This window comes from Macaca mulatta, chromosome 12 (genome assembly GCF_049350105.2).
Source record: "Macaca mulatta isolate MMU2019108-1 chromosome 12, T2T-MMU8v2.0, whole genome shotgun sequence".
Lineage (NCBI taxonomy): Eukaryota > Metazoa > Chordata > Mammalia > Primates > Cercopithecidae > Macaca > Macaca mulatta.
Window position 1 is genome coordinate 124,686,538 of NC_133417.1, and position 21,581 is coordinate 124,708,118.

The 21,581-nt window shown below is 56.6% G+C and overlaps 1 protein-coding gene across 36 annotated transcripts in view; it reads left to right on the forward strand.

Annotated features, from left to right (window-relative positions):
* SPEG (striated muscle enriched protein kinase) overlaps positions 1-21,581 on the forward strand; it is a 58,857-nt gene that overhangs the window by 9,644 nt on the left and 27,632 nt on the right. For 9 of the 36 annotated variants that reach the window (XR_013402182.1, XR_013402183.1, XM_015111134.3 and 6 more), the window contains 8 exons: positions 64-153; positions 236-572; positions 3,386-4,683; positions 6,899-7,042; positions 7,388-7,570; positions 17,647-17,822; positions 18,067-18,155; positions 20,201-20,376. Coding sequence is in view for 34 of the 36 variants with exons in the window: in XM_015111134.3 (XP_014966620.3) it covers positions 64-153; positions 236-572; positions 3,386-4,683; positions 6,899-7,042; positions 7,388-7,570; positions 17,647-17,822; positions 18,067-18,155; positions 20,201-20,376 (2,493 nt within the window). In the remaining 2 variants the exon portion in view is untranslated. Of the gene's footprint in view, positions 1-63; positions 154-235; positions 573-925; positions 1,099-3,385; positions 4,684-6,898; positions 7,043-7,387; positions 7,571-16,320; positions 16,763-16,977; positions 17,434-17,646; positions 17,823-18,066; positions 18,156-20,200; positions 20,377-21,581 lie in introns of those variants that run through there. The other 27 variants (XM_077957680.1, XM_015111135.3, XM_015111138.3 and 24 more) reach the window with 15 other exon arrangements.

Below are 21,581 nucleotides of genomic sequence, written 5' to 3' on the forward strand. Positions count from 1 at the left end.
AACAGGGAAGAGTTGGAGGCAGAGGGAGGAGGGCCCTGCCCACACAGACCCCTTCTTCTCCAGACTCAGAGACGGCTGAGGATGACATCAGCGATGTGCAGGGGACCCAGCGCCTGGAGCTTCGGGATGACGGGGCCTTCAGCACCCCCACGGGTGAGCTCCTGGGGTGTACAAAGAGCAGGCAGGCGGGTTTCCCACAAGGGGTGCCTCAGTCTCATGGTGCTCCTTTCTCTAGGGGGCTCTGACACCCTGGTGGGCACCTCCCTGGACACACCCCCGACCTCCGTGACAGGCACCTCGGAAGAGCAAGTGAGCTGGTGGGGCAGCGGGCAGACGGTCCTGGAGCAGGAAGCGGGCAGTGGGGGTGGCACCCGCCGCCTCCCGGGCAGCCCAAGGCAAGCACAGGCAACCGGGGCCGGGCCACGGCACCTGGGGGTGGAGCCGCTGGTGCGGGCATCTCGAGCTAATCTGGTGGGCGCAAGCTGGGGGTCAGAGGATAGCCTTTCCGTGGCCAGTGACCTGTACGGCAGCGCATTCAGCCTGTACAGAGGACGGGCGCTCTCTATCCACGTGTAAGTAACGGCCTTACCTGGGCCCGAACTGCCCCATCTCACCATGCTGTCCTGCGCTGCCCTCACTGCTCCGTTAGCCTCCACCCATCACCCTGCCCCATCCATCTCTCTGTGCACTTCTTCACCCCCTGCTGCCACTCCATCTTCCCACACTGCTCCCTCCTCCTCCTGAGCCATCACCGCCCACATCCCCCTGCTCCCACCTGTCCTGGCTCACCATGCCATCTCCATGGTCTCCTGGACCCTTCTGTCCCTTCCTTGTCTCCTCCAAGATCTCCAGTTTCTCAGGGGTCCTCTTCTGCCTCACCCATTCAGGCTCCAGTTGTCCCCAGGATCCCTCCCCCCACCCAGGGGCCCCCTCCGTGCCTGCTGTCTCAGCAGCTGCTGCCTTTTCATCTCTCTGCACATTCCTGTTCCCATGTGGGCCTTTTTCTGGGAGGAACAGAACCTTTCCACACGGCAGCTCCCGGGAGAGCAGGAGAGAGCAGGGGAACAAGCCAGCAAGCAGGAGAGAGAAGAGAGTGAGGTGGCCAGGGGCAGATGGGGCAAGGGGCCTGTGAAAGCAGGAGGCCGTGGGCTGGGGGCGGCAGGGGGCTGCGAAAGGGAGGGGCTGGAAATGGGGCCAGGCTGGAGGGAGAGGGTGGGAGTGATGGTGACAGGGGGCTTACAATTATTTCTCTCATGGGAAACCCCTAAGTCCCTGAGGGTGGGATTCAAGGTTGTCCTGGGAGGGAGTGTGAGGAGCGGAGGTGTTGGAGTGAGGCACTGGAGCCATTTTTGGAGATCTGGGGCTTGCAGATACATGAGAGAGCGCTATAGTGGAAGAGGGGAGTGGCTGATGATAGAGGTACTGGGGGCATTTGGGGAGCTGAGAGGGGCCTGGTTTGTGATGGGTATGGGTGTGGGGGCAGGCACCCTCGTGCAGGAGAAAGAAGGGGCCTGGTGGGGGAGGCTGCTTTGAGGGTGATAGAGTGGCTAGTAGTGGGCAGGGGAGAGGGCCAGGGCTGGGCCATGGCCAGGGGGAGGCTCCCTTGGCTTATCTTCTTGGCCTTACCCGGTGCTCCTGTGCCCTGGGCTTGCCTTTCCCTCTTGCCTTTCTTTACCAGGCCCCAGCCAGAGCCTGGAGTTGCTATGGCAACTTCGGAGGAACCCATTTCCTTAGTGATGTCTATGGTACAGAGACTGGCCTGGAGCTCAGAGCTGCCAGCAACAGGCCTCCTCTGCTGTCCTCAATTTCTCCCCAGGCCTCACCCACTTCCCAGAGGCCCTTCCCTGGGGACTCTGCGGCCCTTCCCCCAGAGAAGACACTTCCTCCCTGCAGGTGGCTGGCTGGGGTTTCTGTCTCTCAGGGCACTCTGCATTGCCACCGCCCCCTTTAGCCCCAGTCAGAGGCGGGTCTGTCATGTGGGTGGCTGACTCAGGTAGGCTAAAATATCCTTAACTCGGGACCCCTAGAACTGCTTGTGACTGGCACCCTACTACTTGTCCTCCCTTCTGTGCCCCTGGAAACCCAGACACTTTGGAAGGAATAAGGGCTCAGGATTCTGACTGCCTGGGTTTCAATCCTAGCACCAATCATTTCCCAGCTGTGTCACGTTGGTAAGGCACTTAACCTTTTTTATGCCTCAGTTTCTTCATCTGTAAATGGGGGTGATCACAGTCCTTACCTCACAGGGCTGTTGTGAGTATTAAATGACTCAATGCATTTTAAGCACTTGGTACAAGCCTGGCACTCAGGAAATATTCAATGAGCCATTTTACAGATTTTTATTAAGCTCTCTCTGATGTGTCAGGTATGATAATACATCTAATTCCTTTTTTTTTTCTAATCTTTATAATTTTTATGTGTGATGTGCCCCCTCACCCGCCCCAGCCCCGGCAAGGGTCCAGATGGGGAAAACTGAGACCCAGCTCTCTTGGGCACCAAAGCTCTGTTAAGTGAAAGAGATACTCCGGGGTAACCGGCTCCTTCCCTCCTCCTTTTCGCCCACACTCCCTATTCAGGCCCACTTAGTAGCTATTTCCGAGCTGAGTTATTTCAGAGCATACCCCTGTGGGGGGCCTTCTATGCTTCTCAGGGGGGATTTCCAAGGACTCAAGATAGCTTTCCCAGGGGAAGCGCAAGTCAAAGGCCTATCCTGGGGGCAGACTGAGCAAGGGGAGTAGGAGCCTGGGCATTCCGTCGCCACCTGCTGTGTCCCATCAGTGCTGGTGGTGGCGGCAGGTATGGGCTCAGGTCTACACAGCAGCCAGGGAATCCTAGGGATGGGGCACTGCTCCCCAAAGGCTTGTGCCTGGTCCAGGAGGCTGTTGCTTGGCTTCCAGGGACCACTAGGAAGGGGTGTGCCCTGCCGATGATGGGCAGGGGTGTGGGGGCCAGCTGGGGGCTGGAATGAGTGGGCGGCTGCATTCCTGAGAGCGCCCCTCCCCACCCCACCTTCTTGTCTTCCCTCCCCACTTCATCCTTTGGGTCCTAAGTCTCATTCTTTTCTCTCCCTCATGCTCAGTTCTGTTTCCGCTGTTTCTCGGCTTCCAGGGCTGGGGGGAGGAGGCTGGCCTGAGTCCTAGGGCTGAGTCTGTACCAAGACCCAGCCATTAGCCCAATCTTGTGGTTCCAGAGCCGCCGGCCTCTCCCCAGCACCTGCTCTGGCTGTGCGCTCCTCGTGGGGGTGGGGGGTGGGGGGCAGGAGGATCTGGCCCATGTCACCCCCAAGCCTGCCCAGCATGCCCACCACCCAATTCCTATCACAAGCTGAGGGTCTAGGAGAGGAGGCCCTCTGAATCCTCTACCCCTCTCCATCTTGGTTCTGCAGCAGCGTCCCTCAGAGCGGGTTGCGCAGGGAGGAGCCCGACCTTCAGCCTCAGCTGGCCAGCGAAGCCCCACGCCGCCCTGCTCAGCCGCCTCCCTCCAAATCCGCTCTGCTACCCCCACCGTCCCCTCGGGTCGGGAAGCGGTCCCCGCCGGGACCCCAGGCCCAGCCCACAGCCACCCCCACGTCGCCCCACCGCCGCACTCAGGAGCTTGTGCTGCCCGAGGACACCACCACCGAAGAGAAGCGAGGGAAGAAGTCCAAGTCTTCCGGGCCCTCCCTGGCGGGCACTGCGGAATCCAGACCCCAGACGCCACTGAGCGAGGCCTCGGGTCGCCTGTCGGCGTTGGGCCGCTCGCCTAGGCTGGTGCGCGCCGGCTCCCGAATCCTGGACAAGCTGCAGTTCTTCGAGGAGCGACGGCGCAGCCTGGAGCGCAGCGACTCGCCACCGGCGCCCCTGCGGCCCTGGGTGCCCCTGCGCAAGGCCCGCTCTCTGGAGCAGCCCAAGTCGGAGCGCGGAGCGCCGTGGGGCACCCCCGGGGCCTCGCAGGAAGAACTGCGGGCGCCGGGCAGCGTGGCCGAGCGGCGCCGCCTGTTCCAGCAGAAAGCGGCCTCGCTGGACGAGCGCACGCGGCAGCGCAGCCCGGCCTCCGACCTCGAGCTGCGCTTCGCCCAGGAGCTGGGCCGCATCCGCCGCTCCACGTCGCGGGAGGAGCTGGTGCGCTCGCACGAGTCCCTACGCGCCACGCTGCAGCGCGCCCCATCCCCTCGAGAGCCCGGCGAGCCCCCGCTCTTCTCTCGACCCTCCACCCCCAAGACATCGCGGGCCGTGAGCCCCGCCGCTGCCCAGCCGCCCCCTCCGAGCAGCGCGGGAAAGCCGGGGGACGAGCCTGGGAGGCCCAGGAGCCGCGGGCCAGCAGGCAGGACAGAGCCGGGGGAAGGCCCGCAGCAGGAGGTTAGGCGTCGGGACCAATTCCCGCTGACCCGGAGCAGAGCCATCCAGGAGTGCAGGAGCCCTGTGCCTCCCCCTGCCGCCGATCCTCCCGAGGCCAGGACGAAAGCACCCCCCGGTCGGAAGCGGGAGCCCCCGGCGCAGGCCGTGCGCTTCCTGCCCTGGGCCACGCCGGGCCTGGAGGGCGCTGCTGTACCCCAGACCTTGGAGAAGAACAGGGCGGGGCCCGAGGCAGAGAAGAGGCTGCGCAGAGGGCCGGAGGAGGACGGTCCCTGGGGGCCCTGGGACCGTCGAGGGGCCCGCAGCCAGGGCAAAGGTCGCCGGGCCCGGCCTACCTCCCCTGAGCTCGGTAAGGCCTCAGGGAGGGCTGACAAGGTGCCTGGACCAGGTCGGTGGGGGGCGTTTGTGGAGAGCAAGACGGCTCAGCAGGAGCGGGGGTGGGGGGGAAGTAGGGGGGGTGGGGGTGGGGGTGGGGGGTTCGGTCGGGGGTTTCGCCTGGGGCTGCTAGTCTGCTGCAAGGGTGGGTTTGCCAGAGAAGGCGCAGACACAGGCTCCACTTTGAGTGAAGGATTGTGAAAGTCCTTGTGCTAGGACTGCCACTGGTGAGGTGGAGCCTGAGTGTTGTGATGGAGGCTGGGTGAGGCTGTGAGCTAAGATTGGTGCCCAGATGCCCGCCATAGCTCCCCTGGGTCCAGTGGCCCACTAGGCTGTTGGATCAATAACCACTACTGGGGGGGATGCACTGGTGGGAGCCTAAGGCTCCCCTTCATGCCCCCAATCCCTCTGTTGGGGAGAGATGGTAGATGGTCTGAAATAATTTGCAAATTCCTGTTACAGACACGCTTTATGCCACAAAACTCTACTCTGCCTCTCCCACTCGGGCACCATCCCCTGATCCATGTGTGGCCATTCAGCCTCCCCTTCTAGCCTCCTCACCCAGGCTTACACCCTGCATGGCTGAGCTGACTGTGGTCCCTACACAATGACTGCCTGTGTGTTGTCTCCCAACCTTCCCATGGGTGGTGACCAACATCACCAACAGGAGAATGACTCTGCACCCCACCCCTCATCCTGCGCATCAACTGGAGGCCCACTCCTGGAGAGAGGCGGCAGAAGGTGTCCTTGACCCACTTCCACTGCTCCTCCAGAATAGATGCCTCTACCTGCTGCTCCTGGGAGACCCTGCCAGGATCTCTTTTATTGCACTTACTAGTCTGTATTTTTCTTTTTTTTTTGAGACGGAGTCTCGCCCTGTAGTCCAGGCTGGAGTGCAGTGGCCAGATCTCAGCTCACTGCAAGCTCCGCCTCCCGGGTTCACGCCATTCTCCTGCCTCAGCCTCCCGAGTAGCTGGGACTACAGGCGCCCGCCACCTCGCCCGGCTAGTTTTTTTGTATTTTTTTTTAGTAGAGATGGGGTTTCACCGTGTTAACCAGGATGGTCTCGATCTCCTGACCTCGTGATCCGCCCGTCTCAGCCTCCCAAAGTGCTGGGATTACAGGCTTGAGCCACCGCGCCCGGCCTAGTCTGTATTTTTCTTCATCAAAATTATTTTGCATTTAAGTATTACCACCTCAGAATCTTTAGAGATAATTAGGCCCCTGTCCATCATCCTCCTGGCCACCATTATTGCAAACACACAGCCATGTGCCAGCATTGTGTTAACTAGGCCCTTACAGATGTTATTTCATTTCAGCCTATATGTCAGTTTCAGAGAGTCTTATCCGCTCCATCTTACAGATAACAAAACTGAGGCTCAGAGAGGTGATCTAATTTGCCTAAGGTTTTGTAGCCGGAAAACAGCAGAATTGGGATTTTCACTGCTTTTTTGGCTACATACATCATCCTTTATCTAGCTTACGGAATGTCAGAGTTGGAGAATGCCCAGAGAGACCCATGACAGTGGAGTTTGTCATCTCTTTGTGTGTATGAGCTTCCTGTAAGCAGGGACCACATGGTCCTTCCTCTCGTGTTCTTGGTACCCGTACAGTACTCAGTATGCCGGGAGTACAGGGTCACTATTTGGTGAATGGATGAAATCAAATCTGATCTTTGTAGGCCTCTCAGACCACCTACCATTCACTCTTGTGAATCTGATGGCTTCACACATTTGACAATTCACCTCGTGTTGCCCTGTGCCACCACTGTTATTACTTAAGTCTTGGGTTGCTGTTAGTTTGTGCTGTCTGTTTGAAAGCTTGTGCCCCTCCAAGTGCCTTGCACAGGGCGTGGTACGCCATACACGATGGCTGATGTATTAAAGACATATGCAGTGCGGTCCTGTCTTCCTCCAGAAGCCAACGCTCTAACTGTGGATGAAGTTGAGGAACAGTCAGACTACCATGGAGTCAAGGCTGCCCTGACCTGTTTGAGAATGCTCCTTCTGACTTCCTTTGTTCCCTACGGACATTCAGGAGGCAGACCCTGTTCTCCCCCAGTCCCTGCTTTCTAGAAGCCCCTCTGTCTGGGTTTGACTTTCTAGGATGCAGGCCACCAGGACTCCCTCTCCTGCTGTCATCCCTGCAGGGATCATGGCCCCTTACCCCGTTACTCCTGTGTCCCACAGAGTCTTCGGATGACTCCTATGTGTCCGCTGGAGAAGAGCCCCTAGAGGCCCCCATGTTTGAGATCCCCCTGCAGAATGTGGTGGTGGCACCAGGGGCAGATGTGCTGCTCAAGTGTATCGTCACTGCCAACCCCCCGCCCCAAGGTGAGCTCCAGTACTGGGCCAAGGTGAGGTCAAGGTTGGGAGGGGGCATGTGAGAAGGGAAGGGGAGGTTCCCCCCGACTCCTCCATGGGAGGGGTGGGAAGGAGGGGAATTATCCCCTCCATGGGGCTGCCCTGACTTCTGTGTGTGTTCAGGGACATTTCCCAGGACCCCTGAGAGAGGGGAGGGCAACCTGGGCTTCCTGAAATGAGGGTGGACTTTTCTGGATTCCCTGGGGTGCTGAGAGGAGAGGTTTGGGCTCCTGTGTGGTGTGTGGGGTAGGAGTGAGAGATTCTCGGTGGGCGCCCGTGGGCCATGGCGAGCCGGGTCCCCGTGCCTCCCCACAGTGTCCTGGCACAAGGATGGGTCAGCGCTGCGCAGCGAGGGCCGCCTCCTCCTCCGGGCTGAGGGTGAGCGGCACACCCTGCTGCTCAGGGAGGCCAGGGCAGCGGACGCCGGGAGCTATATGGCCACGGCCATCAACGAGCTGGGCCAGGCCACCTGTGCCGCCTCACTGACCGTGAGACCCGGTAGGGAGCCCATCAACCCTGGGACTGGGTGGGGGCAAACTGTGACTCTTCCCTGGCCCAGGCCCAATCCCCCTCCCTTCCCACTCTCAGCCTTGAGCTCGGGTTCCCCGCCAGCGTGCACAGTCCGTGCAGTCCCTTCTGGATGTCAGCAGCTCTGGTGAAAGCATTTTAAATGGCCCTGGCCTCAGGGCAGGGGCCAAATCCCCAAGGCACACACAAGGCTGGCCAATTCATGAAGTCAGTGAAATTTGTCTTTAGCTATCCTCTAAATGCCATCCTCCCATGGCATTTCCCTGAACAGGGTCCTGTGGGGAAAGCAAATTGTCCTTGAGTTTCCCAGAAAAAGAATCTCTCTGCTCACAGGGCTTCAGAGCCACCACGAGCCTTCTGAAGTCATTTCCCCTGTAAGACAGTCCCCCCTCCCAGTAAAAAGAGATGCTTTCGAGTGCCACAAGCCACTTCCCCCCTCCTTTTCTTGAACCCAAAGTCGTAAAAAGGGTACAGCGAAGAGCACTTCTCAGGGGCTGGCAGTGCCGAGACCGCCTTGTTTTCTATTTTTGTGAAAGCCCTTACTTGGTGTCAGACTACTTTCTTTGGGATTCAGCCCAGTTTCTTTCTGGTTCAGCTGGATCAGTGTCGGTGTACATGGCCAGTTCAGCTCATTCAGCTTGCTGGGCCTGACAATGCACTGACCCCAGGCCTGGGGTTCGGGGAGGTGAGGATGGTCAGGGGGCGTTACAGGAGGAAAACACACTCAACCCTCAAGAGGGTTCCCACTGGGTGACCAGACCTGGATCAGAGGACCTAGGTTGGGGGACAGTGTGGGGCAGATGAATCTAGTGCTGAGGACATCCGAGCAGTTGCTTAGTGTTCTGGGATGCCTGCGCTGAGAAACTTTGGCGCCCTGAAGGAGGCTGGGATTTAGACCGGCACGGGGAAGGCGGGACATGCCAAGATGGGGAACAGCACACGATGTTCTGTCCCTTTCTTCCACGAAGGGCTGCAGGAGACAAGATGGCAGAGCCTGTGTGCCCGTCCCAGGGCCTCAGCACCTGAGCAGTGAGGGAGTTCTTGATGCGTCTGAACACAGTCTCGTGCTCCAACAGAGCCTTTGGTTGCATGGTCTGGCTTGTGCCACTACAGGTCTTCATCCTCCTTAGCTGCATATCCCTCCCAGGAGCCCATTTTCCAGGCTTTCTCCTCCTCCTACCCCTCCTACCCCGCTGAATCATGCCCGTCCCTCCACCACATGCTTCTGTCCTTCCATCACCTCCAAGATCTGGCTTCTGACTCAGCTCCCAGCTCCCCTGAGGGGGCCCAGGCCTGGCTCCAGGACTCCAGTCAATACCTGGCTTGGGCTGAAATTTGGCGAGGGGTGGGATGCGGGGTGCCCTGATATTGGCTCAGGGCCATTTGGGAGCCTTTTAAGGTTGGAAAGGCAACTTGGGGCGAGGCAGCTGTCAGCCCTTGACTGGGAGTTCTGTATTTGCGGCATAGAACCTCCGGAGCTTCAGTTTCCTCATTTGTAAACCAGAGATGATGACACCATCCTCACGGATGAAAGCGAATGTGTGAACGAGCTTTATGAACTGTAAAGCTGTAGACAAATGTTAGTTGTTAGTGTTATTAACGAGTGATGTTGTGTACAAGAGCTCAGGGTTCTACGAGGATCTGGGAAGTGCCTTATCTTTCTCTGTCCCTTTCTTCAGCCCTGTGAAACCCTGTGCCTTGGGGACTCCACCTCTCCCCTTGGAAGGCCATATCCTGCAGACCCTCCGTATTTCCCAGCCCCTGTATCCTCAGCTCATCACAGCATCTCTGCACCTCTGCCCTGGGGAGCCAGAAAGCCTTCATCACATTAGTCTGTTGCATCAGGCATTGCAGCAAGACAGCACCTCCTTAAGTCAGGCTGGCTCGGGGGCCCCAGGGCCTGGGGGGCAGGCATGTGGGTCCAGACTTGGCTCTGGCTGTGTAGAGCAAGCTGACTTTCTTACCCTACAAGGCACTGTTTAGTCCAGAGTGACTGGATGGGGGCCAGTGGACTTGAGAGCAGCAAAAGTGGGTGGAACCTGAGGATGGCACAGACATCTGGCAAGGGGTGGTCCCAGGCCTGGAGTCTGCAGGGAGTGAGGGGTGGAATCAGGGGACGGTGTCCAGCAGTTTGCCCGTGGGCCCACTGGGGAGTAGGTAGAGGGAGGCACTGGGCAGTGTCTTGTGGGAAGAGGCCTGCGTGCAGCCACCGCCCTCTCTTGCTCCTGCCCCTCCCCTTCTTGCTCCTCCCCCTCCCCCTGCCCAGTGCTATGGTAACCAGGGCTGGCTGCCCAGTCCCCTATTGGGGTCCACCCCAATAGGGCCTGCTTTTGAGGGTCTACAGATCTCAATTCCTGGTTGGGAGCCATGGGAACCAGGGAATGGATAACTAGAGAATGCGGCCCCATGGACTGTGGTTTAGGGGGCAGGGTCTGTGCGGGCAGGACCTGGTCCTTACCAGCTCCTCAGTTCCCTCCCATCCTTTCCACCCCACTGAATAATTCTGTTGAGACCACAGTCATTCTCCCAAAGCGGATGTGTGGATGGGGGCGGGTGGCTAGGGAGTGTGAAAAGTGTGCTTAACCAAAGCAAAGCATTCCGCACCGCTGCCCACATCCATCACACAAGTATTTATTGAGTGCCAACTAGGTGCCAAGTGCTACATCTCTCTAAACAGTTTCTTCTGTTTGGAGAGTATCATCGACTTTCTCAAGCCCTTTCACATCTCTTCCTGGCGATAACATTGTGCCATACATATCCCTTGGAGGGACATGTGACAGGTGGTGACATTCCCATTTTACGGATGAGAAGACAAAAATGTGGATAGGAAAGTGAGGTAGAGCTAGCACCAGGCCAGCAGCCTTTATTTAGCACTTGCAATCTGCCTAGGGATGTTATCAGCAACAGTGATTTAGGGTGATGGAAGTAACTGCCCATGAAGCAAATAAACTTAGTGTGGGGTGCAAATAAAAGTACATGGCCAGGCCGGGTGCGGTGGCTCACACCTGTAATCCCAGCATTTTGGGAGGCTGAGGCGGGTGGATACCTGAGGTCAGGAGTTCGAGACCAGCCTGGCCAACACGGCAAAACCTCATCCCTGCTAAAAATACAAAAATTAGCCAGGCGTGGTGGCATACGCCTATAATCCCAGCTACTCTGGGGGCTGAAACAGGAAAATCACTTGAACCCGGGAGGCGGAGGTTGCAATAAGCCAAGATCGTGCCACTGCACTCCAGCCTGGGTGATAAAGTGAGACTCTGTCTCAAAAAAATAATAAATAAATAAGTAAGTAAGTAAATAAATAAATAATACATGACCAGTTAGCACTTACTGAGTGCTTCGTATATACCAGGCCCTGTGTTGATTGGATTATTTTGTTTAATCCAGCCTTATGAGGTAGGTTCTATTATTATGCCCACATTACGGATGAGGAAACTGAGACTTGGAAAACTTTAGCAAATTGCTATCTGGACACAGTGGCTGACACCTGTAATCCCAGCAGTTTTGTCTGGAGCAGCATTGATCAATAGACATTTCTGTGGTGATGAAGATGCTCTATATGTGCATGGTCCAGTATGGTAACCCTAGCCACACATGGTTAGTGAGCACTTGAAATGCAGCTGCGGTGACTGAGGAACTGCATTTTAAATTTAATTTCATTTTAATAACTGCGTTTAAATAGTCTCAGGTGGCTAGTGGCTGCCTTCTTGGGATGGTCAGCTCTAGGAGCTTAGGGCCAGCTAGAGGCTGGAGCTATGATTTGAAGCACTGTCTCGGTCTCTCAAGCCTGCATTCCTAACCATGACGCTATCCGACCCCCTTTCCTGTTGCTCTGAAGAAGTTTGAGGTTGAGGTGGAACTGAGCTCATGAGCTCACTGGGAGGGCACTGGTGATGCCCTCCGTGGGTGGGTCAGACTGGGGGCTTTCTCTCCTTCCTCTGTTGACTCCCCACCTCTGGCACAGCTGTGGTCCTTCTGTTTCCTTGCATGCCTGATGTGAGCACACCCAGCTTCCCCACTATGTGCCCTGAGAGGAGGTCCTCTGGGTGCTGGGCAGGAGGAAGCGGGAATATGGGAGGCCCCATGGGCCTGGGCCTCATCCTGCCACCTCCAGTCCTGCCCTCAACTACAGGTCTCCTATATTTGAGCCCAAGATTCTAGCATTTTCCAGCCAAGACCTTGGCCTCTTCATTGTACCTTAGCTTGTCATGGTTTGCTTGGCGGCAAAGTGAGGATCTTCGTACCAGTCAGGCTACCTACTCGGTGAGATTCCTGAGGGTCTGTGAGGAGGGCGAGTTGACTCAGGACATTTGGGACAGGGGATATAGCTCATCAAAGCACATTCCGGTCCCACTCATAGAATCAACATGACCACAGCAGAAAATAGGTTGTTTATTGGGGGCCATGAAAACAAAAACAAGGAAGAAAACCTTGGCATCCATGTCAGTCCCTATCTTCTCTTGCCCCTGGTCTCTGGCCACCTGTGGCATAGTTACAGATTCTCCCTTGTGATGGCGGTGGCTGCCGATGGGGAGGATGCCACATGGCCCCCATCGTCAGTCCTTGATGGGGGTTTGGACAACACCTGACAAAGCACTGTGGTGTGGTCCCCTTGCCCAGACTCAGCCCTTCCTCCACCCTCCTGTCTGCCAGAAACAGGTCTGCCTGACAGGTGGCTGCCCCGAGGCTGGTACCTAGAACGGAGGCCATCACTCACAGCCTGTCAGAAGTATGGAGAGCTCATTTACTGTTGTTGCAGCCACTTTTTCTCACCTGGAGCAAACTAACATAATCATATGTAAGAAATTAATCATGACCGGGCGCAGCGGCTCACGCCTGTAATCCCAGCACTTTGGGAGGCCAAGCCGGGTGGATCTCGAGGTCAGGAGTACAAGACCAGCCTGACCAACATAGTGAAACCCTATCTCTACAGAAAATACAAAAAATTAGCTGGATGTAGTGGCAGGCGCCTGTAATTCCAGGTACTCGGGAGGCTGAGACAAGAGAATCCCTTGAACCCAGGAGGTGGAGGTCGCAGTGAGCCAAGATCGCGCCATTGCACTCCAGCCTGGGCAACAGTGGGAAACTCTGTCTCAAAAAAAAAAAAAAAAAAAAAGAAAAAGAAAAATTAATCACTTCACTTCTAGGGCTAGGTCAGGCTGACCATGTGAAATGATCTGACAGCTTGTACATTTTGAACTAAGACAACCATTCTCAGTCCAAGAGGAAATATTTATGTCAGCACCCTGTGGAAATGCCCACCTCCTGGCCAGCCATGTCCTGCCTTTCCCTGACTTTTCCACAGTGGGGTTACCACAGCAGACGTTTCAAGAACTGCCTGTGGAGGACCTACTGAAACAGCGCATGTGGAGGGCCAGCTGGGAAGGGCTAAGCCACAGGCAAATGCTGGCTATCCTGCAGCCTATCACTCCGTTCCTCAAGAATCATAAGGAGAAAAACTGTTTATGGACTGGGTCCGTGGCTACACCTGTAATCCCAGCACTTTGGGATGCCAAGGCAGGTGGATCACTTGAGGCCAGGAGTTTGAGACAAGTCTGGCCAACATAACGAAACCCTGTCTCTACTAAGAATACAAAAATTAGCCAGGTGTGGTGGTGGGAGCCTGTAATCCCAGCTACTTAGGGAGGCTGAGGCAGGAGAATCACTTGAACTTCAGAGGTGGAGTTTGCAGTGAGCTGAGATTATGCCAGTGCACTCTAGCCTGGACGACAGAGTGAGACTGTCTCAAAACAAAAAACAGAAACAAAAACAAACCAAAAAAGAATTGTAAGGAGTCCACCTTGCCTGCAGAGTAAAGGCTGCACACCTTCAGGTGGCCTCTACCATCTGCACCCATAGGGCAAAAGGAGCCAGAGGCCTGAGGCTGGCCCTCGGGTGGCAGTAGGAGACACGTGCTTGAACAGTGGATGCCCCACTCCTTACTTCTTTACCCAGTTTATAGACAGACAGTTGAGCTATAGTCCTCTGCACACATGCCTTTTGCTTCAAACTTTTCTGCATGCACTTTCCTCTGCCTGTAATATTTTTCCCTTTTTCCTGCAAACTGCAATTTCAATACTGCCTCTTCCTTCAGTTCTCTCTTCCCTGAGCCAAAAGTCATCTCCTGCCTTCTGTACTCCCACGCCCCTTACCTGCTGCTCTCTTGCTACCTGATACTTCCTGCTTGCTCTTATAGTTGCATGTGTATCTGGCTTGTCTTCCCCACCACCCGGAAGGCTCCTGAGGACATGACTGTGTCTTTGCCACTCCTTAGCACTGGCAGCTGGGCCTGGGGGCCCTTCTGAACAGTTAGGGGCTGGGCTGTGTGGACTGCAGAGCTGCATGTGAGGTGGCAGTGAGTAGGCAGAGACCCCCATGACTTTTCAAGGCCTTGAACAATGTGGGTGACTCACAGAGGTGAGGCTGGACATGACACCCAGCCACAAAGGTCATGAGGCTCTGCCTATGAGGCGAGCTTGGGGAAAAGACCATGGAGCAGTGGTCCTCAGAGTGAGGCCCCCAGACCAGCAACATCAGCCTCACCTGAGTTTGTGTTAGAAATGCAGATTCTTTTTTTTTTTTTTTTCCAATAAGCGTTTTGCACTCCTAAGAAATGCAGGTTATTGGCCTCAGCCCCCACCTACTGAATCAGTAATTCCGTGGGTGGAGCCCAGCACTCTGTGGTCTAAGGAGCCCTCCAGGTGATTCTGATAAACAGAAAACTTTGAAAACCACTGCCATAGAGTTAGAGATTGTGCCCAAGATGGAAGGCCAGGTCACGCCATGGGAAGCACACAGGCTGTGAAGCCAAACCTCCTAGGTTCAAAGCCCTGCTCTGAGGTTGAATGGTCCAGTGATGAGGGGCTCAGTGATGGCACCTCTTAGGGCTGTCCTCCCATGTAGGTCAGCAGTGGTCCCTAAGGTTTCATGTACCTAAGAGTCACCTGGGGTGCTTTTTAAAATGCAGTTTCCTGACATCTCATTTCAGAAAATCTAATTCTGCAGGCTGGAGTAAGGTTGAAGAATCTATATTTTAAATGAGCCCGAGGTGGTCCTGATGTGAGTAGGTCAAGTGTCATTCTGAGAAGCCCTGAAGCAAAGGGCCGTGTGTGACACCTTTTATGTACTAGATAGTCGCAGTAGTGGCTGCAATTCTGTCTATTGTGAGAACACATCAGGGGACACTGAAACAGTTGGGGCCGGTGGATGTGCTGGTCTGAGGAGAGGGAGTTCCCTGTGTGCTTCCTAACGCCAGTATTTTCATCAAATGAGTTTGAGCTGAGAGTGATGTTGGAAGGGCAGACGTGAGCACTGGGTCAGCGTGGGGGACTGGGAGCCAGTGTGAAGGGGCGGTACTTCCGTGGCAGGTTGTTCAGGGCCATTGAGTGTATGTGCCTCTTAGGTTTAGGGGGGCACCTGCCCCCTCCTTCCTGGCTGATGTAACTGTATTTCCCACAGTGAGAGTTGGGTTTGTAGGTGGAGCAGGGCTGGGATGTCAGGGACTGGTTCCAAAGATGGTTTTGGCTATGGGGCCAGGGAAAAAACTAGGTGGCACCGGATTCTGGTATGGAGCCTCAGGAATCCTTGATCAGCCTCCTTGGTCACTCACTTTTGGAGGTGTGGAGGGGCAGGGGCTACTGCCTTGTCTGGAAGAGGCCTGGGCTGCTCTGACAGTCTCTCTCTCCAAGGGGCTTGAGGATAGGGGCTCGCTTGGTGACTGGATGCCCTCCAGCATGATGTTCCCCTGGCCACCACCAGGGGTCTCTGAGGCTCCCTGCAAACCTTGACCATCTGGTCTTCAGCTCTGCTTCCGCTCCTGGTCCCTGGGCCTGTGAGCCTCCTCAGTACTGTCCAGCCTGGAGGTGACCCTGGGGCAGGACTCCAGGCTCCACAGAGGGGTAGGACCGCCCACCTGCGGGGCCATGCCTGTGATCTCAGCCATCAGCTGCCTTAAGCACCAAATGCCATTCTGACTTCTCTCCCCAACCCTATCTCAAGACAGCCCCCCTGAACAATGGACCCCTCCTCTGCCCAGCCCCCAGCCCTCCTTCCTCACTGGCCATGCTGGGAAACACAGGTCATGGCTTGGGAATGTGTCCCTGCGGGGGGTGAGGTGATAGGAAGAGGGAGAAGGACATGTGACCCCTCCTGAACAGCCCCTTTCTCTCAGGCTCCGTGTCCAAGCCCCTTCCCCAACCCAGATACAAATGGGTGCTCATGACAAGGGGCCATTTGGGGGAATCAGCCCCCGCTGTCCTCCCTAGCGGGGCTGATGGGTGGTGGGCAAGTTGCCAACAGGTGCCCGGGGGAATGGGTAGGAAGGCTGGATGTGGGCTTAGTGCCCTGGGGTGGCTGCTGGCCAGAGCTTCCATGGCAGGGATGAAGGGGCAGAGGTGGGATTCTGGGCCCCCTCAGATTCTTCTGCCACCTCTGGGAAGGAGGGCAAAGGTCTTGACAGTTCTCTGATTTTCGGGGCCAAAGAAAACAGGTATGCCCTGGCTCTGCAGTATTTGAGACTCGTTAGCACATTCCCACATCAGGAATCTTGGTGGTTCCATCAGAGCAAGGGGCAACACAGGGAACATTTCCCACAGGCACCTCCTTTGGTGGATGTGTCGGAACAAATGGATCAGGGCAAGCGTCTCGATTGGCACAGTGCAGTGCCACCCCTCCCCTGTCTTGCTCGGGGACGGAGGCCCCACACCTTGAGTCAAGGCGCTGCAGAGCGGGCTTTGCTCTTGTCAGGGTCCGAAGCTGTAAGGAGAGGAAAGACAGATCCCAGGGCTTGGGAGTGAGCAGAGTGGCTAAATCCAGACGGCCACACTCCGCCCTCCCCTCTCCCCTCTCCTCCCCCTCCACACCAGGGCCCAGGCTGCTTGTGGTCTCGGCAGGCACCAGCTTCCCAGCCAGCTGCCTGCCGGCCTGCCATCCAACCTCCTCCTTCCCCTCCTCAGGCGCCTTCCCCTCCCCCAGGGCCTTCTCCGTGTAGGGCCTCAGCGGGGTCAGCCAAGTGAGTGGGGCTGGGCAGGCTGGACAGGCTGGGCTCCTGCTCCCTGGGGAGACAGGCTGGGGTGGGCAGTGGGCAGGCAGCAGAAGGGCCTGGTGCCAGGGCAGAGCCTTCAGGACAGGCACAGGCTGGGCGTCTGTGTGCAGAGCCTCGGGGTGAGTTGGGGTACAGCCCTGCTGAGGGCTTGGGGTGGGGGGACCTGGGGAAGAAGCCAGGGGGCTGTGGCAGTTTCATGTCTGTATTTGGCAGTCGGATAGGAGCCAGTTCAGCGAGACTGGGCCCCTGGCCAGTTGCAGGGGAGGGCGTCAGGGCCCTGGGGACACCCCTCCCACAAGGCTGACTCTGGTGCCCCCCTCCTCTTCCCCAGGCTGAGCTGCCCTTTTCTGTGGATGACTCCAGCTCTGTTTTTATATCCCTCAAGTGTTTGGGGGTGCAGGCTGTAGGGCTGTGGCCAATAGGTGCCCCTGGGGTTTGCACGGCAGGAAGCTGAGAAGGGAAAGGGGGAGGGGCAGGCTAGATGGTGCCACCTCATTGGCCCTGGACCGAGGTCAGGGTGTGTCTTGTCTGTGGTGTGTGTTCCTCTGCACCAGGCCCAGCTTGCCCAAGAAATGGGCATCCTAGCCATGCTGCTCCAGGGTTCCATAGACCTGCACCCCCTGCTTTCAGAGCCTGCAGTTGGTAGTTTAGGCCACTAGTCCATGTCAGGAATGTGGGTTCCCTGCTCCAGTGGAATTCTCCCGCCAGGCTCAGGAGTGGCCCCTCTGCTGCCCGAACCCTTTGTCCCAGGCCTTTCCCTATGGTGTCCCCTCCCGGGAGGATCAGCAGGGTCAGTGTTGGCAGAGCCAGTGACAGACAAGGTTCCAGGGGCTCAGGGAAGGGAAGCAGCTGGGCGAGGTCACAGGAGCCTGGGAGTGAAGTCCGGGCAGGGCTGGCCTGTGGGGAGCTGCCGCAACTCCTGGTCTCTGGGCGACATTCCAGCCAGCTCTCCCAGGCTCTCTGCAAGCCTTCCTCCCTGGCAGCTATCTTTGTCTCTCTCCAGGTGGATCTGCATCCCCTTTCAGCAGCCCCATCACCTCCGACGAGGAGTACCTGAGCCCTCCAGAGGAGTTTCCAGAGCCTGGGGAGACCTGGCCTCGAACCCCCACCATGAAGACCAGTCCCAGCCAGAACCGCCGTTCTTCTGACACTGGCTCCAAGGCACCCCCCACCTTCAAGGTCAGACCCCTGAGGCTGGGGCCCAGCCTCCTGTGTGTCCTCGATCCTTTGGGTGACCCCTTGTTCTTGGGACCATGCTTAGGCACCAGCAAGACCTGGAACTTGGCTCTCATTTAAATGCTCTTACCCAGAGCCAGTCTCAGTCTGGCTGTGGAAGAGGCCTCCGTCTCAGATTCCACAGCCCCCAGGACCCAAGGCTCTGCCCTGACTGTCTCTCCCTGACACTTTGGGGTACCCGCTTCAGGTCTCACTTATGGACCAGTCAGTAAGAGAAGGCCAAGATGTCATCATGAGCATCCGTGTGCAGGGGGAACCCAAGCCTGTGGTCTCCTGGTGAGTAGCCGCACTTCCCACCACCCACCAGCGACTCTATGCTAGGCTTGGCTCTGGGAGGTCTGGCTTTGGGTGGAAGAAGATGGAACCTTGGTGGGCTTCCCCATAATGTGCCTCGGGGGCCTCATCTTAGGGACAGCAGTGTACTCCCCCCGGCACCCTGTCCCTTGCCCCACGTTCCAGGCTTATTTAGGGCTTCCCCTTCGGGAGAGGGGTTTGGGTCTCATGTCTGTCCATTTGTCCATTTGGGATAAATGACTGGGCATGGTGGCTGAAGCCTATAATCCCAGCATTTTGAGAGGTAAGGCGAGTGGATCACTTGAGGCCAGGAGTTTGAGACCAGCCTGGCCAACATGGCGAAACCCTGTCTCTACTAAAAATACAAAAAAATTAGCCAAATGTGGTGGTGCATGGCTGTAATCCCAGCTACTTGGGAGGCTGAGGCGAGAGGATCACTTGACCCTGGGAGGTGGAAGCTGTAGTGAGCTGAGATCACATCACTGCACTCAAGCCTGGGTGACAGAGTGAGACCCTGTCTCAAAAACAAAAACACCCCCCTCCCCAAATTGGCAAGAAGCAAGACATTTCAGAGGCCAAGGAAGGAGGATTGCTTGAGCCAAGGAGTTCAAGACCAGCCTGGGCAACATAGTGAGACTGTCTCTACAAAAAATTGCTTAAAAATTAGCTGGATATGGTAGTACATGCCTGTAGACCCAGCTACTTGTGAGGGTGAGGAGGAGGATCACTGGAGCCCAGGAGTTTGAGGTTGCAGTGAGCTATGATCATGCCATTGCACTCCAGCCTGGACAATATAGCGAGATCCTATTGCTGAAAAAAAAAAAAAAAAAAGCACACAATAATTTGTTGCTGAGCTGCCAGCAGCCCAGAGTTCAATGTAGGTCTAAGCAGAGGGGCCTTGCTCATCCCAGGTGCCTGGAACATGGATTACTCAGTTTACTAATTTTTTATTGGTTTGAGTTCTGTTTTTCATTTTTAATTGATTGTCTGGTCCCCACTGTGAGTTTTTTTTTTTTTTTTTTTTTTTTTTTAAGATGGAGTTTCACTCTTGTCGCCCAGGCTGGAGTGCAGTGGCGTGATCTGGGCTCAATGCAACCTCCACCTCCTGGGTTCAAGGGATTCTCCTGTTTCAGCCTCCTGAGTAGCTGGGTGCCACCACACCCAGCTAATTTTGTATTTTTTGTAGAGGCAGGGTTTCTGGTCAGGCTGGTCTCTAACTTCTGACCTCAGGTGATCCACCCACCTTGGCCTCCCAAAGTGCTGGGATTATAGGCATGAGCCACCGTGCCCAGACCCCACTGTTTTGTTTTGTTTTGTTTTTAAACATTGTAAGTTTTTTCATATCCCCTTTGGGAAGTGGGAAAGCTATCTATCCATTATAAATAAATAAAAATAAGAAATGGGGAAGTTTAAGAATTATTAAGAGCTAAATAGGGCCAGGCATAAGGGCTCAATGCCTGTAATCCCAGCACTTTGGGAAGCCAAGAGAGGAGGATCATTTGAGCCCAGGAGTTCAAGACCAGTGTGGGCAACATGATGAAACCCTGTATCTACAAAAAATACAAAAATTAGGGGGGCATGGTGGCGGTGCCTGTAGTCCCAGCTACTCAGGAGGCTGAGGTGGGGGAATCGCTTGAACCTGGGGAGGTAGAAGTTGCAGTGAGCTGTGATCGTGCCACTGTACTCCAGCCTGGGTGACAGAGCAAAACCCTGTTTAAAAAAAGAAGGAAAGAAAAGAAAAAAGAGCTAAATAGCACGGCTCCACTCTTGAGTGCAGCAGGGTTCTGAGAAGGGAGAGCTCCAGGCAGTTAGAAGTGACCTGGAAGCTCCTAGAGGTGGGTGGGATGGCAGAGGGGGGGTAAAAACCTAGCCCTGGAAACCAGGGATGCCTGCGTTCGGTGGGACAGATCTGGGGACTGGGCAAACTGCACAGGGAAGGAGAGGCCTACACAGTGCTGCAGCCCCAGTTCCTGTGCACGCACATCAGGCCCCTGGGTCCCGGGACTGAGTTCTCGCCCCTCTGACAGGCTGAGAAACCGCCAGCCCGTGCGCCCAGACCAGCGGCGCTTTGCGGAGGAGGCTGAGGGTGGGCTGTGCCAGCTGCGGATCCTGGCTGCAGAACGTGGCGATGCTGGCTTCTACACTTGCAAAGCGGTCAATGAGTATGGCGCTCGGCAATGCGAGGCCCGCTTGGAGGTCCGAGGTGAGTACCTTATTTCTCCATGAAAGCCCACCTGGCCCTGGTCCCTCCCTGCCCCCACGGTCCGCTCTCACGCAGCCTCAGTTAGAGGATGCCACCAGTCCCCTAGTCCAGCTGCTTATATTATTGTTGAGTGAACCAAAGCCCAGAGACAGGAAGTGACCTGCCCAAAGCTGCACAGCACATTATTTTGTGCTCAGCTTACTACACGACACCACCTTCCCTATTGCTCCATCACGGAGCCCTGGTGGCAGCCAGAGACCCTGCACCTGCCACTGGCCAAGCGCTCTCTACACTCTTCTGAGCCTTTGTCACCCTGCTCTGCCCAGGACCCTCCCTCATCCCCCTCCCCCTCTCCTCTCACCCCTTTGCCCACCCTCCCATCCCATTGCTGTGCAGAAGTTACTGTGAGGTAGCGGTGGGGAGAGTCTGGTGGCTGGACCCGTTCGGAGGGGCCCTTGGGGTGGCTTAGGCTTGGAGCATCACAGGGACCCTAGGATGCCAGGGTGAGCACAGCTGTGACGTGTGAAGAGGCTTAGGCCCCCAGAGCCTGGGGCATTATGTGAAGGGGCTGTCTCAGGCAGCAGGAATGACAGGCCCTGGCTAGGGGGCCCTCGAGGGCCGTGGGTTTTCCTCCCCGAAGGCCACAGCCGTTTGTCTTGCCTTCCACCTCACCCTTTGCCTCAATGGCGTCTTGCTTCCTCTCCTCGATTCTCACTCAGCCCCCAGCCCCTGACCTTCCCCAAGACTCAGAGCTCGGACCCTGACAGTCATGGTCCCTCTGCTGGCCCCCTTGCCTCAGTTCCCCTCCTCTGTGCCCGCCGTTCCTGTAGTTGCCACTTCCTTGGTCTCCAGATTCTTCAGCCTTCCTCCTCGGCCTGCTTCCTCTCCAGGGCCTGGCTCTGCCTCGCTTCTCTGTATTAACCCGTGTCTCGGTGCTACTTTCTCTTGGGGATTCCTTCCAACACCCCCAGGCTTCGGGATGCTCCTGATCCCATGAATGCCTGGTTGCCCGGGGTCTCTGCCTGCCCAGGAACCCTGAGGAACCAGTCTCTGACTAGCTGCCGGGCCCTCCCAGCCCAGAGCTGACCTTGGGGGAACCAAGAGTGGCAGTGCTGCCCTGGCAGTGTGAGAGGCAGCCCTCTATGCAGAAGGGCCCTAGCCAGGTCTGCGTGACTGTGCGTGCATGTGTGCGTGTGCGTGTGCAC